Source organism: Notolepis coatsorum, assembly GCF_963971535.1.
Source record: "Notolepis coatsorum genome assembly, chromosome: 2".
In the NCBI taxonomy this organism is placed as follows: domain Eukaryota; kingdom Metazoa; phylum Chordata; class Actinopteri; order Aulopiformes; family Paralepididae; genus Notolepis; species Notolepis coatsorum.
Window position 1 is genome coordinate 173739298 of NC_140166.1, and position 20417 is coordinate 173759714.

Here is a 20417-nt window from a genome sequence, read left to right on the forward strand (position 1 = left end):
GGTTGGATGAATTCGGCAATTGTATAAAGATGTAAGCACTGTCTATCTGTAATACAATTTTCAATCAATCCAATAACACACGCTCACTTCATTCTTAGATGGCATGCCTTGAAACAGCGCACCTCCGAGCTGCTTCTACACACGAGGCAACTTTTCTTTTTTTGGAACTACTTTTTCTGCGGATGGTTGTCAATAAATCTTCAATTAATGTGTATTTATTGTATAGCAATAAGGTTGGATGAATGCGCCAATTGTATAAAAGCCATTACACCACTTGTAGTCGTGTGTTATGATAATTAGAGCATGCCTAGGGGGGTCTAACGACCACCCCTAGGCATGCTCTAATTCTCATAACACACTCCTGCGCGTGATGTAATGCTTAAATATAAATGCCATTTCCCATAGACACCCATTTAGTTTCTGGGTAGTAGTGAGTAGAGGCTGGATAGAACAACTAGCTATGGACTAATGAAACTTCCTTCCCTGTTTGCATGTATCCACAGTAGCAGTCTCAACGTTGCCATTATTGTTACTCTGTTCCCACCCTCTGTCTTCCAGGACACACTCTCTATGTGAAGAGAATTGCTCTGATATGCAGGGGGAGGGAGTCGTGTCTTTAGCCACCAGCAGACTTTCTGACTCCCACAGAGATTCATTCGCAGGCACTGGAGCAATGGCCAGGTATAAAACAGTTGTAATGGCCCTCAATGGAGTTTAATATGTGTTTAATACAGTTTAATGACCTGCTATTAAAGGTCATATCAGTAAGATATTTGATTGTTTGGAATGATGAAGCAAGTTAAATTTCATGGAATAAGCACGTCATTTGAGTCAAAATGGTAGTTTGTAGCGAGGACAGTTTTGACTCCAGCATTACGTGCGTACTCCTTGACGTTGTACTCGGTTTGAGCCTACAAGGTTCTCATTCCAAACAGTCAAAAGGTACCCATACAACCTTTTAAAGGAACACGCCAACATTATGGGAACATCTTCTCCAGAGTCAGACAATAAGATAGATCCAATTTCCTCTCTGTGCGTTCAGTAGAAGGCTATCCAGCTGCAAGCTAGCCTAGCTTAGCACACATTAATGGAAGCGGATACAGACCACTAGCCTAGCCAAAAACACCTCTCTCTGAGTTTTAAGGTAGGCTAGTGGTCCGACCGTATCTGCTTCCATTAATTTGTGCTAAACTAGGCTAGCATGCAGCTGGATAGCTTTCTACTGAATGCACAGAGAGGAAAATCTTCTTGTCTGACTCTAGAGAAGACGATTTTGAAGCACATTTCCCATAATGTTCGTGTGTTCCTCTAAACGGCTTTTCACAGAAACCCCATACTGTACATCTGCTTCCGGGCTTGTTTTACCTCCCTGCTCATCCCTCTAGGCTCTCTCACTTCCTCTTCATGCTGCGGAACTGGGCGTCTCACAGAGTGCACGGCGAGGCGGAGAGGCCCGATTCGTTCCTAGAACGCTTCAGAGGCCCGGAGCTCGAAGACGCCTCCAGTCCAGAGAGCAATGCCCAGTTTCAGGGTTACCCCGACAACAGCCTCCGTAAGAGAAAGTAAGTCTGACCGACGTCTTGAGATGTACACTATGGCGCAAATGAAATGACCTCGCCCAGATCCTAATGTAGACGCTTTCAGAGTGACAACAATGACGTTCTAAAAGGACCCACGTTTTATTTCCTGTTGCAGTCGTTTGCTAATTGCACGAATTCCAGTGAAACCCGTCTACAACCGCCTCTTGGAATGACCAAGAACATGATATTTTCTTTACTACTCAATCACAAGGCTGCTCTGTGTACTCTATCTGTCACTGTGACCGTCACCTCACTCACACAATCAATTAAAGCAATTTCAAACAAGCCATTTTGGTTCCTGGGTGAATCTCTGCCTTAGTTTCCCTACTACACACCTGAAGATAATCACTTTTCAAGATGGATTTTTCTTTTCTTCCTTTAGATGAAGTGGTGTTAAATGGGATTAGGATAAGGATGTGTGGCTTTAAATTTGTAATATGGTGGCGAGTGGTACCGAGTATTAATTGTGTCAAATTGTCTCTTTCTTTCCAAAGTCTTATATGGCCGCTAGCTGCTTACAATATGAATAACTGCAACAACACAGATAAGTAAGTGATCATGTCTGTGTTAGAAAATAGAGAAGATAGTTGTGTAGAGGAAGTCATTTTAGCATAGCATTGTAGCATGAGCATCTAGCTCAGGTTGTACATGCTGTTGTTATAATGTCTTATAGCGTCAACAAACTGTACTGTAGTAGTCGTTTTTAATAGAATAGTACTTTTTCATTTAAAATGTCCCCTGATCCTCTGTTTCTCCAATATCCTCCCTCTCCAATTAGATATACCAGTAGTGTAAACCTCCCCAGTCCCCTTGTCGATTTGTGGGGAGTAATATTGTTGCAAATCCTGGTGCTGGTTGTACTACGTTAATCATCAGCATTGATTTGGAACTACTTGAATGCATATTGGAACAGTCTCTTCCAATAAATATGTGTCTAGAATAAAAGCAGACACAGTGGTGTGGTGTATCACTGCCATCTGCTGGAGTTACGTATGACCTGCACCTGATCTTCAAACAAAGTCCTAATGCAAAAGAAATGCAAGGACTCCACCATATCCCAGTGCATCGTGCCTTTAGCCTTGTTAGGTAGATGTAGCCCAACCCGATAGTGCCCCTCGTAAACCACCTCCGTCCATGTAAACCAAAGAAAACAAAGATTTAATCTGTGATCTTTAGCAAAAAAGAGGACAAGAAGGAGGAAATAAAGAAAGACGAGAAAAAGGATGAGGAGAAAAAGGATGAGAAGAAAGATGGGGACAAAGACGAGAAGAAGGACGAGAAGAAGGATGAGAAGAAGGATGAGAAGAAGGATGAGAAGAAAGATGAGAAGAAAGATGATAAGAAGGATGATAAGAAAGACGATAAAAAGAAAGAGCCCCCGTAAGTAGCTGTGTCACAATAAAGGTGTCCTTCACAATAAAGGTATCCTAATGGTTGTGAGCAGTGATGTATTGGTAAAATATCACAATGAAGGTATCCTAATTAGGGATGGGTACCGAATCCGGTACTTTTAGTTTTACGGGTATCGACCAAATCACGTCCGAGTACCGATTCACATGAGATCCACCGGTGCCACATTTTGGTACATAAAAAAAAATAGTATAATAATTTAACCCTCTACTGCATGACTTTTAATTTTCTGGGGAAAAAAACCCCCACACCCCCTCAAACTGATATTGGTTTGTGTCTTCAAAGACACGCTGTGCAGTAAGGGTAGTAAAACACCAAGGTTTTCTATAACAAGTTTTATTAATAAAATGCATATCATATTGTGAATATTAAAAGAAAATTCTATTTCCAATAACAAATACCATGTACTACCATATAATACCCTGTACTACCATGTAATACCATATAATACCCTGTAGTACCCTGTACTACCATATAATACCATGTAGTAACCTGTAGTACCATATAATACCCTGTACTACCATATAATACCATGTAGTAACCTGTACTACCATATAATACCCTGTACTACCATATAATACCCTGTAGTAACCTGTAGTACCATATAATACCCTGTAGTAACCTGTACTACCATATAATACCCTGTAGTAACATGTACTACCATATAGTACCCTGTACTACCATATAATACCCTGTAGTAACATGTACTACCATATAATGCCATGTACTACTGTAACTGAGGGGTACAATTCCCTGACTGTATTACTAGATATGATACTTACTACCACTACCTTTGTACTTAATATTCGGCCACCCAGTACACGGCATAAATATATTATCATGAACACTCTCACGTAGATGAAACGGATCCAACACAAATGTACGAATTAGAAACAGGTCTTTATTTCCTACACAGCGATGGTGTGTAGAATAAACACTTAATCACTTAATTACATTTATGAATTGAAATAGTATGCACTTTTATGGCAAGGAGTATTCATCGGTATATCAATAGAGAATGTCCAATCTCTGAAGGCGCAGGTGGTAAATATACGACCTGGAATAGTTAAGGAATAACAGCAATGATACTTTAATGATTATAGGCTGGATACACTAGAGGGGGTTAATCCGGTCGCTTGTAAGCCGACAGGAGTAGGAGGGGGGGGGGGGTAGAATCCAGCTGCCTCGTCCGGCCAAGGGTATCCCAGGTGAACCCACTGTAGTGCCGTTCAATGCGCCGGCGATCCTTGGACCACAGATGAAAGCAGGTGGACTCTTTGTGGGCCGGCTCTCTCCGGTCCACGGGGGAGAGACGTGAAGAGACCTCGTCTTGCAGAGCGTCTCCTCACCTTGCGTCCTCTCCAGGGGGGGGGGTTCCAACACACGGCAGTGTCGGGGGTCTTTATCCATGGAATAATCAAAGTATCCAAAGCATAATCCGTGCCTGGGAAGGCGGGCTGTCGTCGGTAGAATAATCCGGTATACAGGTCCACTCGCTCGTAGGCTCTGGGGCTCCTCGGGTGCAGCTTCACATAGGGTCAACCACCCTGGGTAAGCAGCCAGTTCTCTGCCCGAAACGATGGGGTACTGACTACGGTAGTATTCTCACCGCACGAAGCACTATATATTAACAGACTATTATTAGCTTAATAGACTACGTCCAACTCGACGATATAGTGCCAAATATGACTATTCAAATATTAATATACACGATGTCTCAATACCGATGGTAGGCGAACTTGGCCTTACTCCCACACGTGGCGTCGCGGGGAGGCTTTACGTCTGTGACTCTATTGGAGGGTAAGAAACTGGACTGAAAAGAAAGTCCTACTTTAGTAGCGCAGTATATATACGCACTATGAACAAATAGTCCCATTAGTGGTGCGGTAGCCAAATTCCTACGCGGAACTAGGACTTGTTCGTACATGTCGAGCGGTACGTTTGAACTGGGTCTGAGGGGTATGGCAGCCTGGCACCAAGGTCTCGACCAATAGTAGAATGGAGACTATTATGGGATGTTCAGTAGGCTAGAATGGATATTCAATGCATATTGTACAAGGAATATACAAGGGATATCAGGGAATATTAGAGAATATACAAATACAATTAAATATATATATATAAATAAATATATATATTCGGTTTAATCTGGCCCTTCACAACAGCCACCCCCTGAATAGGTCCCAGACCTAATCAGTTAAACAGAGACAGATTAATCGCGTTGTCTATTTACACATAAGGGTTTGCTGTAGGGGTCAGTCAACTTCACAAAGTCATAGGGTTGTAGGGTCATGGTCATCATCGATTGTGTCTGGGAGTCGAGGCAGTTCTATGAGCCTCGCCACGGGACGGGTGTAAGTGCGACCCTGGATGAGCACTTCAGCTGCTCGGACCTTGCCGTCGGCACCGGTGATCACTTTGCTTACGCGGCCGGCCGGCCACATAGCTCTGGGCAGTGATTGATCAATAATCATGACGACTGTTCCTTCTGTCAAATTGTCTCTCTCCTTTACCCACTTCTGGCGGGTCTGTAGAGACGGTAGGTAGTGCAGTAGGAAACTGTTCCAAAACTTGTCGGCTAATACTTGGCTGTACCTCCACATTCGTCGGCCGTTCGCTTCTTCAGGCCGGTACATGGTCTGGGGTAATGTGGGATCTAGCCGCCCCATCAGGAGTGTGTTGGGGGTAACTGGGTCGATATCCGCCACATCACTGGAGACATATCCGAGGGGCTTCGAGTTAAGTACTCCCTCAATCTCCGTGAGGACTGTCATTAGGACTTCTTCCGCCACAGTCTGGGCCCCAAGTACTGCGTACAGGGCTGTCTTTATGGAGCGCACTTCTCGTTCCCAAGTGCCACCGAAGTGGGGTGCGTTTGGGGGGTTGAATTGGAAATCAACCTGTGCTGGAGCGAGGTGGGTCTTAAGTTCTGGGCCCATAGCTTGGAAGCTCTCTCTCAGCTCTCTTTCGCCGCCTTTGAAGTTTGTCCCATGATCAGACAATAGGGTAGACGGTCTTTCTTTCCGTGATGTGAATCTACGGAAGGCCATAAGGAATGAGTCTGTGCTCATGGTCGGGAGAAGCTCGATGTGTATCGCTCTGGTGGTCATGCATTTGAATACAATACCCCACCGCTTCTCGGTTCCTCTTCCTTTCTTTATGTGCAGCGGGCCAAAGCAGTCCATACCCGTTGAGTGGAATGGCTTGTCACCGATTCGGAGGCGACATGGAGGAAGGTCAGCCATCCTTGGTATGCTGGGCTGCGCGCGCCATTTGCGGCAGTCTAGACATGTTCGTTGGAAGCGTCGTACCGCCTCTCTTCCTTGTAGGATCCAGTAACGACGTCTGATTTCCGCGAAGACTCTTTCTGCTCCTGCGTGATGTACATCCTCATCGTATTTCTTTATAATCAGCTCTGTGACCTTGTGTCGGCTGTTCAATACGATCGGGTATTTAATGTCATCCGGTAGATTGGGGGCTCTGCGTAGGCGACCACCCACTCTGATGAGGGTATGAGCGTCGCTCTCGGGGGCCAGGTGAATTAATCTGCTGTCGGATGGGACGGGCTTTCCTCCCTGTAGACAGGCCAATTCATCGGGGAACGAGTCTCTCTGGGCTCGCTGCAGTAGAAGCAATTCTGCTTCCTCGTAGTTAGCTGCTGACATATCAGCGGGGGACTTGCACTCCGGGTGGTACCGCAGGAATGTTCTTTGTTGTGCACTCTCTATGGACGTGCAATCGTTTATGTTAGGGTCGGTGGAGGCTACGGTGCTCAATCCACAGAACACAGACTTCTTAATTTCCACCTCCTCTGGACTTGCTTCCCTCGGGATAGGCATGGGCCACTGTCCTTCCGGGAGTCTTAGGAATGCGGGGCCGTCACTGTAGACATTGCGACGGGTGAGGTCATCCAGGGGCATCCCCCGGGTGATGACGTCAGCTGGGTTCTGTTTTGTATCAACGTAGCGCCACTCTGTTTCTCCGGTTAACTCTTCGGTTAGGTCTTGAATCTCGGTGACTCTGACTCCCACGAAGACTTTGTACTTGCATGAGTCCGATTTGATCCAGGCGAGTACCGTCGTGGAATCTGACCACAGGATTGTTCTAGACACCGGTATGGTGAGCTCACGTTGGATGAGCGTGGCTAGGTGCGCTCCGGCTAGGGCTGCGCAGAGCTCTAGACGTGGGATAGATTGTTGCTTGCGTGGGGCTATTCTCGAGCGGGCGAGGACAAATGCTGTGTAGATCTCTCCCCCCTGGTCTTGGGCCCGCAAGTAGGCTACTGATCCGTATGCGACCTCTGAGGCGTCACTGAAGACGTGTAAGTCCATTTTACATGTCTCTGGCCTCACCGTGGGTGGGAAGTAGCTTCGGCGCATATTAACGCCTGGGAGTGAGTGGAGCTCCATCTCCCACTCTCTCCAGGTGGATGCAAGATGTGCGGGAATGGGGTCGTCCCAGCCCTGGTCCTTGTCCCACAATGCTCGTACAATCATTTTTGCCCTGGTGGTGTACGGTAGAATACATCCTAGCGGGTCATATTGTCGGGCGAGTGTTGTGTACACACTCCGTCTGGTGGTCGGCGCCGCCGCCGGCCTTCCCTGCTCCGTAGTCAGGGGCTTGTGTCTGTAGTGAAGCGAATCTGTTTTGAATCGCCACACCAATCCCAGGGTCATCTCCTGGGCTTCTCCCGGGATTGTAGCCATCCAGGTCTCGCTGCTGGCTGCCTTGTCCTCGGAGGAGAGGCTGCGCGGTACTTGCGGATCGCTGCTGGCCCACTGCCTGAGATCAAAGCCGCCTTTGATCAATGAGGCGCGGAGTTTAATCAGGAGAGCCTCGGCTTCTTCCTGGGTTGAAAGGCTTTGTAGACAGTTGTCTACGTAGAAGCTGTTCTTTACGCTGTGTCGGACCTCTTCGTCCGCTGCTGGGTCCTCTGCTACATGTTTCTGTAGTGCAAATGTCGCACAGCAGGGGCTGCACGTCGTTCCGAAGGGGAGGACTTCCCATTGGTAGATGGCTGGGTGCTCATCTCCTTGCTTCTCTCTCCATAGGAACCGTAACAGGGGCTTGTCCGCCTCTACTACTCTCACCTGCAGGAACATTCCTTTAATGTCCCCGCTGATGGCCACCTTTTCCTGGCGGAAGCGGAGTAGAACGCCGAGTAGGGAGGGGCCGAGTGTGGGACCGGGCAGTAACTCTTTATTCAGATTTTGGGATCCGATCTGGTAGCTGCAGTTAAATACTATGCGGTCTTTACCGTTGTGATGGACCTTGTGGTGGGGCACGTACCACGATTCAGTGGTCTGGTCAGCCTCTTTAATGTCCATCTTTGTGACGTGTCCCGCTGTGATGAGCTTCTCAATCTCAGCGCGGTATACACTCTCTTGGGCGGGGTTCTTGGCTAAGCGCCGCTCCGTGTTCAGCAGGTACCGTTCTGTGGCGTCTGTCTTGGCGTGGAAAGTAGGCATTCCTTCTCGCCGCAGGAGTGGCGTGGCGTATCTCAACACGCCGTTGACCGGGACTCTCTTGGTCCCTGTCTCGAGGAGGTGAATTGCGTAAATGTCATCTTTAGAGCGAATGTCTTTCTTTCCGTTCTTAAAGGGCATTTGTTCTAGGGTCCATAGCCGCTCTACGTGTTGCAGGAGTGCGGTTTCTCCCTCTGTGACTCGGGAGTGGAGACATCTAGTGGCTGTACTTCGGTTGAGAGATTTGGCGAGCGGGCCTTGGAGAGTCCATCCCAAACGGGTCTCGACTGCTGCAGGACAGCCTCGGGGTCCGGTATGAACCCGGTCTATCGGGACAATGAGGTCTGCATGGTCGGAGCCTATCAACAGGGTCGGCATAGCATTGTCTATGAGCGGGATCGGTAACTTGCGCAGATGTGCATATTTCTCCATCAGCTTGGCGACGGGGTATGTGTACCGCGACAGTCCTATTTCTTGGCTGGTGAAAGCGTCTGCAATCTGGTACCGTCGCTCAGGCTGGCCGCTTGCTGCGATAGAGAATGAGACATTCTCGCCCTTTATCGTCTTCAAATCTCGTCTTATTGTCCGAATTGTCATTTGGGTTTCGCTTCCCCGCAGCCCTAGCTGGGCCGCAGCGGAGGCGAGCAGCAGGGTCTTCTCTGACCCGTCATCGAGGACGGCGTAAGTGTCCAGGACTTTATTCTGGTAGCTTAGTGTCACACGCACTACTTTTAGGAGTACTCGGGCTCCACTGCTGCTGGCGGGATCGATGTACATGACGCTCGCTTTGCGGCTGGATGGTGCAGGTGAAGGGCGCCGTCTGTTACTGTCGTGAAGTATGTCCAGATGGGCTCCATCGCACTTGGTGCACCTTTTCTTTAAGCGGCATTCGGCTGCCATGTGTGAGCGCGCACAGCGAAAACAGCGCTTGTTGGACTTTATCCATTGACCTGCTTCCTCCGCGTTCAGCTTGGGGAAGGAGTCACATTGCGCTAGCCAGTGTTCTTTCTCACAGTAGGGGCACACTATCTTCCACTTCTCCGTTCTGGAGGGGGTACTGTGGCTCCTGCTGCTCGGTACTGACTCCGATTGGTGCATCACAGTCACCGATCTTCTTCCATCATTTAGTCGTCTGGTTCCTTCTCTGGAGCCAGGGGTGCTCCGTCCGAATGTATCTAGCCGTAGGCTGCTGACTTCTCTCGCCAGGAAGTCTGCTAGATCGAGGAGGTTCGGTTCGGGGCCATTCGGGTTTCTGTGGTCCCTCTGCCGCCTAAAGCGCTCCTGACGAGCGGGCGGCAGCTTCTCCAGAATCCTTTCCACATTTGAGTTGGCGTAAAGTTCATACTTCCCCTTCTCTCTTTGCGCTCCCAACATCCCTACCAGGGACTGCACTCTGATGGACAGGTCGTCCAGTGCTCGATTGTCTATTGCTGGGGGTAAGCGGTCGATGTGTCGGATCTCCTGGATCACGTAATCCCATATGCGCCCATACCTCTGGTCCAATGCTACCAGCGCTGCTGTGTATGGGGTGGTGGAAGTCGCGTAGGCGAGCGCTATATTATGTGCGCGGGGCGCCTTTAAGTGCTGCAGTAGGATGGCGTATTTGTGGCGTTCATCCAATACATCCACCAACATGGTCTCCAGACACATGCGGAGTTCTGTATACTGGGCCCGGTTCTCTTGGGTGAAGTCGGGTACCATAGGCGTGCCAATGTATGACGCTGACTGTGGATACATCGGCGAGCGTTGGGGGAGAGGCCTCCTAGGCGAGTCTCCTCCCGCTCCTTGGTATGGGCTGGTACCGGCAGTGTACCATGGCCCGCTTGTCCAGGTGCTGTTCCTCGGTGCGGGTCGTGCGTCGTGCTCACCCGTGTATAGAGTCGGGGGTCTGTAGCGCAGCTCCGCGGGAGTATAGCCTGGGCTGTACCGGACCTCCTGGTCCGGTAGAGTACTGTGCTGTCTTCGGGCGTGGTTCTCCTCCTCTTCCTCTTCGTCTTCAGTTAGGTCATCCAGTGCTTGTAGTCTCTGGTTTAGCCTCTCCACAGGATATGCTGCTCCTTCCCGGTTGCTAGGTCTCGCTTGGACCGGTGGGGGGAGGTGGTCTGTGGGGGGTATAGACCTCGTCTGTTGGTCAAGTTCAGGGTTGTTTACTCGGCTAGGGGATGCCGCCCTGGAGGTGTGTCTAGACGAGTTCCTGGAGCCTCTGGCGGAGGGAGAGGGTGTTGTCCGTCTGATCAGCTGTTCTATTAGTTGCGCTTGCTGTCTGTCGCGCTCTGCGTCCCGTAGAGCACCAGCAGCTGCTCGCTGGCTGTCTGCTCGGTCTCGGGCCACATTCTCTTCCATCTGAATGCGTCTTATTTCCAGGCGTATGTGCTCTTCTTCGCTCCGTTGCTGTAGCTGCAATCGATCGCGTTCACCCTGGAGTCTATCGCGTTCAGTAGAGGCTTTCAGGCTGACGAGGAATGCCTGCTGTAGAGTCCTCTCTGCCTCGCTGGGAGAAGGCGGTTGTATAGGGGAGCCTTCCCTCGGGGTACTCCTTGCGGAGCCTTGGAGCTCTATCTCCACGGTGCTCTCCCCGTCTTCTTCCGTGCCGAGTTCTCTCTCGGTAGCGTTGTATTCCTCCCGGGACTCATCGGGGACTACTTCTTCAGTACTGGCGGGGTGTGAAGTCATGTCTGGTTCCCACTGGTCCCCACCGTGAACTTGGTCAGTTACATTAGAGCCCGTAGGGGCCTCTATGGTCGGGGTAGTCTGGGCGTTGGGGTTAGACATACTTTTACTTTCTAGTTTTACCGCGTTTACTGTTAGTAGAAGACTAGGTTGTTGACTGACAGCGTAAGCCTCTAAGTACTGAGGGAGCCGTCGTTCGCGCTGCGGGCGTTGGTTAGGAGGATCGTTTCGTGGAGTGTTCATCATAGGCCATTTCAATATTAATAACACTATATTAATATTACACTAATTACCATCCGGCTCGAAGGACCAATTGTAACTGAGGGGTACAATTCCCTGACTGTATTACTAGATATGATACTTACTACCACTACCTTTGTACTTAATATTCGGCCACCCAGTACACGGCATAAATATATTATCATGAACACTCACGTAGATGAAACGGATCCAACACAAATGTACGAATTAGAAACAGGTCTTTATTTCCTACACAGCGATGGTGTGTAGAATAAACACTTAATCACTTAATTACATTTATGAATTGAAATAGTATGCACTTTTATGGCAAGGAGTATTCGTCGGTATATCAATAGAGAATGTCCAATCTCTGAAGGCGCAGGTGGTAAATATACGACCTGGAATAGTTAAGGAATAACAGCAATGATACTTTAATGATTATAGGCTGGATACACTAGAGGGGGTTAATCCGGTCGCTTGTAAGCCGACAGGAGTAGGAGGGGGGGGGGGGGTAGAATCCAGCTGCCTCGTCCGGCCAAGGGTATCCCAGGTGAACCCACTGTAGTGCCGTTCAATGCGCCGGCGATCCTTGGACCACAGATGAAAGCAGGTGGACTCTTTGTGGGCCGGCTCTCTCCGGTCCACGGGGGGAGAGACGTGAAGAGACCTCGTCTTGCAGAGCGTCTCCTCACCTTGCGTCCTCTCCAGGGGGGGGGGTTCCAACACACGGCAGTGTCGGGGGTCTTTATCCATGGAATAATCAAAGTATCCAAAGCATAATCCGTGCCTGGGAAGGCGGGCTGTCGTCGGTAGAATAATCCGGTATACAGGTCCACTCGCTCGTAGGCTCTGGGGCTCCTCGGGTGCAGCTTCACATAGGGTCAACCACCCTGGGTAAGCAGCCAGTTCTCTGCCCGAAACGATGGGGTACTGACTACGGTAGTATTCTCACCGCACGAAGCACTATATATTAACAGACTATTATTAGCTTAATAGACTACGTCCAACTCGACGATATAGTGCCAAATATGACTATTCAAATATTAATATACACGATGTCTCAATACCGATGGTAGGCGAACTTGGCCTTACTCCCACACGTGGCGTCGCGGGGAGGCTTTACGTCTGTGACTCTATTGGAGGGTAAGAAACTGGACTGAAAAGAAAGTCCTACTTTAGTAGCGCAGTATATATACGCACTATGAACAAATAGTCCCATTAGTGGTGCGGTAGCCAAATTCCTACGCGGAACTAGGACTTGTTCGTACATGTCGAGCGGTACGTTTGAACTGGGTCTGAGGGGTATGGCAGCCTGGCACCAAGGTCTCGACCAATAGTAGAATGGAGACTATTATGGGATGTTCAGTAGGCTAGAATGGATATTCAATGCATATTGTACAAGGAATATACAAGGGATATCAGGGAATATTAGAGAATATACAAATACAATTAAATATATATATATAAATAAATATATATATTCGGTTTAATCTGGCCCTTCACAACAACTACCATATAATACCATGTAGTAACCTGTACTACCATATAATACCCTGTAGTGCCCTGTACTACCATATAATAACCTGTAGTACCATATAATACCCTGTAGTAACCTGTACTACCATATAGTAACATGTACTACCATATAATACCCTATAGTACCCTGTACTACCATATAATACCCTGTAGTAACCTGTACTGCCATATAATACCCTGTAGTGCCATGTACTACCATAACCTGTACTACCATATAATACCCTGTAGTGCCATGTACTACCATATAACACCCTGTACTACCATATAATACCATGTAGTGTCATGTAGTACCCTGTACTACCATATAATACCCTGTAGCACCCTGTACTACCATATAATACCATGTAGTACCCTGTACTACCATATAATACCCTGTACTACCATACCATGTAGTACCCTGTACTACTATATAATACCATGCACTGCATGCAGTAACCTGTAGTACCATATAATACCCTGTAGTACCCTGTACTACCATGTAGTGTCATGTAGTACCCTGTACTACCATATAATACCATGTAGTAGCCTGTACTACCATACCATGTAGTACCCTGTACTACCATATAATACCATGTAGTAACCTGTACTACCATATAATACCATGAAGTAACCTGTAGTACCATATAATACCATGTACTACCATATAATACCCTGTAGTACCCTGTACTACCATGTAGTACCCTGTACTACCATATAATACCATGTAGTAGCCTGTACTCAGTCTGCTCCCTTCCATAAAACGTTATTGTGTCCAGGAAAAACATTGACTATTGCATCACTTATTATCAGGTAAGTAACAAATACTATAGGCTAATAATACCTCAGTTATAACAGTACTATCATAGTAATAATGATTAGCATGTGTGTGTTTGTATGCAGAAATGACATATTGCTAACAACACACTCAATGATCATTCGTGCAAACAAACAGACACATGCTAATGCATGTTATTGCTACAGCATGTCCACACACACACAGCCTAATTGGGAACTAAATTGGGCTAACTGCATGGTGTGTCTTTGAAGACACAAACCAAAATAAACAGTTTTACTCTATATATAAAAGCAAAATACGTATCTAAACTATAATATATGCTTATTTACATGTTCATAGTCATGCACATATTTTTCTTTCTGCAGTTACTCCATTTTAAACAAGTTTAATAGTGATATTCATCTTACCTACTAGAGGTGAGCTGCTCCAGGTGGTGCTGCTTCATGAAAAGAGGGACCCCTCCCCCAAAATAAATGACACACTCTCTTTGACTCATCATTTCATTGGTCAGATTGTCTGGTACCATTATTTGAAAAAATACATATGATTTCTCTGGGTCAGTGTAGGGTCTCCAAACGTGGTTTGTGTCTTCAAAGACACACTATGCAGTAGAGGGTTAAGTCCGATGACGTCAACATTTAGTTTACTGCAAAACTAAACCTATAAAGTGCTGCACGTTCACGTCAACCTTCAGTCGCACAATACACGGTTACCTAGGATTTTACTTGATTCAACAACAAAGCAGTCAGGGCAATAGCAAGCCGAAAATGGTCGCAAGTGTGGTTACACTTTACAAAGCTAGATGCAGACAACGCTTGCTGCAATATTATATTATATAATATATATATTAACATTGTTCTAAATAAATAATAATGATAATAAATAATTTGAAGTTTGGACTCATTTTTTACAACTGAGGTAGGTAGATTCTTTAGACTAAAGTACAGAAAAAAGGTACAGTTGGGTACCGGTATCGATTCACAGGTACTGGTATCGGTTCAAATGTGAATGGTACCCAACCCTAATCCTAATGCTTGTGAGCAGTGATGTATTGGTAAAACATCACAATAAAGGTATCCTAATGCTTGTGAGCAGTGATGTATTGGTGAGATATCACAATAAAGGTATCAATGCAGTTGTGAGCAGTGATGTATTGGTAAAACATCACAATAAAGGTATCCTAATGCTTGTGAGCAGTGATGTATTGGTGAGATATCACAATAAAGGTATCAATGCAGTTGTGCGCAGTGATGTATTGCTAAAATATCACAATAAATGTATCCTAATGCTTCTGAGCAGTGGTGTATTGGTAAAATAAAACCTCCAGTCACTGATCAGTTATTGCTTTATTTCCTTAAAAGGACCCTGGCCTGTTTTCATGTACTGTAGCTCGCATCAAAATGATACCACTTGCTATAACATTTATTATGACTTTCAATGTATTTAAAAGGGTTGGTAAACCCAGTTTACAGTAGGTTGGTTTAGCAATCCATTACATCCATGCTTGTGACGCCTATAACAGACAACTCACGCAAAAGAAAACACTTGGAAGACACATGGTGTTGTTTTACACTTATGTAATAAGATGTTTCAACAAAAACTTGAACAATTATTTTATTCTTTTAGAAAAGATAGTTGGATGATGGATCCCTCCTCAGACTTGTACTACAGGTGGCTTACCATCATCGCGGTCCCCGTGCTCTTCAACCTGATGATGCTCATCACGAGGTATTCTCTCCTTCATGAGACGACTTGTTCTTTGCTCAGTTAGACCCTCATGAAAAGTGATTCATGTGTTTGATGTTTTTTCCTATTTCCTTCTAGGGCTTGTTTTAATGAACTACAGGACAGTTACACAAAACTTTGGATACTCATCGATTACACTTCAGACTTCATCTACTACACAGACTCGTTTATCAGAGCAAGGACAGGTCAGTCGTGATTGTTTTATGCATTCAACAAGTGATATTATGATACAATCAATGTATTTATTATTTACAGATATATTTGAACCCTTGAGACAACAAACCATTAAAGTCTCATTTTAATTTGGTTGGACAGTCAATCGAAATCACTTTAAGTGTGGATGTGATGCATCTTCCAAAAGTACTCCTGTCTTTAACTATGGATGTATATAACGCTCCTAATTTACCATCTTTAGATAATTTCGTTTGAAAACATTGTTCATCTGTAAACGATATGGTTCTTCGTCCCAAGGGTTCATTTATCACTTAACAGGATCTGTATAAACAGTAATATCAACCATGTCTTTATGTTTGTAATATATGTCCCTATCAGACTGCTAATTTTGTAAACATTCAACAGGTTACCTGGAACAAGGCCTGATCGTAAAAGATTCCAAGAAACTGCTAGAAAGATACAAAACAACATCTCAATTCAAATATGACATGATTTCAATGATACCTACGGACCTGCTGTTTCTGAAGTTCGGCTTCAACAACCCAGAGTTTAGACTCAACCGTCTTTGTAAAATGCCGAGGCTGTTTGAGTTCTTTGAGCGCACAGAAACCAGAACCAGCTTCCCTAACTTTTTACGTATTAGTAACCTTGTATTTTACATCATGGTTATTATCCACTGGAACGGCTGTTTGTTCTTTGCCATCTCTAAAAGCATTGGTTTCGGAACGGACACCTGGGTGTATCCCAACATCAGCCACCCGGAGCACGGCCGACTGGCCAGGAAGTACATCTATTGCCTGTACTGGTCCACTCTGACCCTGACCACGATCGGAGAAACGCCACCGCCGGTCAGGGATGTCGAGTTCATCTTTGTTATCGCTGACTTCCTCACCGGTGTGCTGATTTTTGCCAGTATTGTCGGTAACGTCGGTTCCATGATCCAGAACATGAACGCCTCTCGCGCCGATTTCCAGGCCAAAATTGACTCGATAAAGCAGTACATGCAGTTCCGTAAGGTCACTAAAGACCTGGAGGCCAGGGTCATCAAGTGGTTTGACTACCTGTGGTCGGAGAAGAAGACCTGCGACGAGAAGGAGGTGTTGAAGAACCTGCCTGACAAGCTGAAGGCTGAGATCGCCATCAATGTCCACCTGGACACATTGAAGAAAGTACGCATCTTCCAGGACTGTGAGGCCGGTCTGCTGATTGAATTGGTGCTCAAGCTTCAGCCACAGGTGTTCAGTCCCGGAGACTACATCTGTAAGAAGGGGGATATTGGTAGGGAGATGTACATTATCAAGGAAGGAAAGCTTGCCGTGGTGGCAGACGACGGAGTCACTCAGTTTGTAGTACTCAGTGACGGCGCATACTTTGGAGAGATCAGTATCTTGGGCATCAAGGGGAGTAAGGCTGGAAACAGGAGAACAGCCAACATCAGAAGTGTGGGTTACTCCGATCTCTTCGCCCTGTCGAAAGACGACTTGGTGGAAGCACTCTCGGAGTACCCAGACGGCAAGAAGGCTCTGGAGGAGAAGGGGAAAGCCATCCTGATGAAAGACAACCTGATCGATGAAGCGATCGCTAATGCTGGGTCAGACCCCAAAGACATAGAGGAGAAGATCACCAAACTGGAGGGCAACCTGGACGCCATGCAGGATAAATTTGCCAAACTGCTGGCAGAGTTCACCGCGACCCAGGCGAAGATAAAACAGAGGGTCACAGAGATGGAGTCGAAAGTGAAGTCCGTGCAGCCGAAGGACTTGGCCGAAGTGGTCGCCGACACAGACAAAAAGGTCCAGTAAATGATACGCTGAAATTCATTGAATTTGACGGACTTCAAGGGAAAAGAGGTGACTTTTCTTTTTAATGGTTCATATGTATATCTATTTATACACCAGTGTTCATTCTTTAAAAAAATTGTTTTAATGTATCTCTTCTCTAAAGATGACGTGTCAAAATGTGTACAGTGTATGCAGTGCATATATTTTTGTGTAAGTTACAGTATGATTCACAGGTAATGTGCATTTCAGGAACATTATGAAAGTTCAGAGACATTTATGTAAATAGAAAAAACTATTAAGGGAATTCTCTTTATCAAGCTGGATCTTTCATAGCCATAGCATTTTGGAAAATGTATTTATTTTTATGCTTAATCCACCTAGTGTTGAGGACAAGGTCAGTGTTCTGCGGAAAAGGGATATCCTGTGTACTGTATGAATGTGGCAAGTACATACAGTAAAAAATACACGATAGGCTAATTCAATTTATATACTCATGTAAAACAAAAAGTTTTGGGTATATATAACATATTGCATGCCACGCACAAAGCAAACCAAAACCCCATCAGCTTGATAATTATCAGCATCAGTTAAAGCCGCAAATGTTGTCATTTAGAAATGTACCTAAAGAAAACCAAATACATTAAAATGTACATAAAAACATACCTTTTGAGTGTTATTTTTGGAGGAATAATTGTTAATATTGTATGATCCTATTTACATGAGTGTAATCACTTCAGTATGATTATGAACAACAGATAAAAACATCTGCTAAGATTCTAACGCTCTATTGACTTTGGTTATTTGTTAACGATGAGGTGACTGAGAAAAGACAATTGAATCTTGTGGCTACTGTACAATCTATAAATATGGGAGTGGCTAGTGATGCAAGGGCCAACTCTGGTTGTAAATGTGAAAAGGTAAAACACAATTTAATTAGAAAAATCACACACAGCGGTCTAAGCGCCTGCCTACCACCGCAGAGACACTGGGATCAAATCTAGCTGTCCGCGGTACCTCCGGCTTGGTCGGTTGTTCATACTAACACAATTGGCAGTGTTAGCGGGTGGGAAGCCGGTGGGGTATGTAGCCTGGTCGTTGTAAACAGCGACTCCTACAGGTCGGTCAGGGCGCCTGCTCAGCAAGGAAGGGAACTGGGGGAGGTAGTGTGATCCTCCCACGCGTTACACTCCCCCAGTGAGAGTCCTCGCTGTCAGGTGAAAAGAAGCGGTTGGTTGACTCCACATGTGTCGGAGGAAGCGTGTGGTAGTCTTCACCCTCCCAGAAAAAGGGGGGAGAATTTTTTTTATAATAAATTAAAATAAAATCACGTAGTGTGAGTAGAGACAATCTCTTGGGAGATAAATGTTCACAAAAGTTGTATTTATTCATTTTTATTAATCTTGCATAATACTGAAGAGTTTCACAATCTTGTTTGTACATTCCCTTTTACCTGAGATATCATTTGGCTAAATAAACAAATAAAGAACACTTTCATAAGTTACTTATGTAGGCATTGTGTATTTGATGGAGGCTTCCGGGTGTGCACCAAACGCAATAACACTAAATTACAAAACACCAACCAAAGAAAGGAGAAGCAAAGCTCTTTTCATGACACGTGGAGCTACTCTGAATTAGCTTAACCATTCCAAAAATTCACCTCACCAACAAAACCATACTATCTGGCCAAAGTCACTGCAGGATATCTACACACTGCATTCATTTTAAAATGTTACATAGGAAGAGGCAAAATACAAAAATACTCTATAAGATGGTGGTGAGTGTATATTCAAGCTAAATCACAAGCTACGCAATGAATTGCGGCCAAATTAACGGGTAGTGAGGTGAACTTTAAGATCCCTCGGGCGATGGCATATCATGTAAGTTAACAAAAATAAATGTCTTAAAGGAACATCCCAACATTTTGGGAAATTAGCTTATCGTCTTCTCCAGAGAGAGACAAGAAGATAGATACCAGTTTCCTGTAGAAAGCTATCTGGCTGCATGTTAGCCTAGTTTAGCACAATGAATGGAAGCGGACATGACCGGTTAGCCTTCGGGAGAGGTGTTAGTTGGACAATGCCTAGGCTAACCGGTCATGTCCGCTTCCATTCATTGTGTTAAGCTAGGCTAACGTGCAGCCAGATAGCTTTCTACTGAACGCACAGAGAGGAAACTGGTATCTATCTTCTTGTCTTTCTCTGGAGAAGACGGTAAGCCAATTTCCCAAAATGTTGGCATGTTCCTTAAGTCATGCATTCTTTTTTTGTAAAAAATATGGTCCAATTTGTCAAAAACGTTTATGGTTATTTTTGCTCAGTCGTGTTTGATTCAACAGAGTCAGCGTCCAGAGAGTAGATGGACTCTCCATTGAAGTGGCCCACAGTTCATGTTTAGCTGAATGAATGAATGAATGAATGAATGAATGAATGAATGAATGAATGAATGAAAACTTTATTTAACAGATTGCAGAATAGGTACAATACAGTACGGCTCAATACACACAATTGTTAAGGGGATGCAGACCAGAGAAAGACGTTTGTCTTGTTTACATCAGGGTCCCCCATTTTCAATTCATAGTGAGCTACTATAGAATGTATCCGAGTAAGAACATTTTTCAATCATATATATTATTTATAGCCCGAGGGGTCTTAAGTTAATCTCACCATCTCCATTAATTTGACCTGTTGTGATATGTAGCTAGCGTAGCGTTATTAAAATTGGGGACTAGCAAGGCAATTCATCCATCTCAAACCCTGCCTTCTTTTCTTGATCCTCCAATCACAACCTCGGACAAAAGAAAATGTGGTCAAAGTTTGTCCAGGTGAAGCAACAGTTGTGATTGAAGGATCAAGAGAGGAGGGTGGAGCTTGAGATAGGTCAATAGAGGCGAGGTCCCTCCCCTTCCGCTAACCACCGCAGGACCCCATTTTGGAAGAAATGGGTACGGTAGTCAACGGCGAGAGACTAATCATTTTCTGATCCCGTTTGAATTGTGCCATGAATTACACATATGATGTTTGTCAATTCATAAGTGTAATTG

At 45.5% G+C, this 20417-nt stretch overlaps 1 protein-coding gene across 1 annotated transcript; it reads left to right on the forward strand.

The window, feature by feature from the left end:
- Positions 1–658: 658 nt before the first annotated feature.
- cnga3a (cyclic nucleotide gated channel subunit alpha 3a) lies at positions 659–17398 on the forward strand (the record flags this gene model as incomplete). The annotated part of the gene is made up of 5 exons (XM_084309252.1): positions 659–681; positions 1386–1562; positions 15303–15404; positions 15501–15607; positions 16002–17398. The coding sequence occupies exons 1-5, from the start codon at positions 674–676 to the stop codon at positions 17396–17398; spliced, it is 1791 nt and encodes a 596-aa protein (XP_084165378.1). The 5' UTR covers positions 659–673.
- Between the last annotated feature and the right edge of the window lie 3019 nt (positions 17399–20417).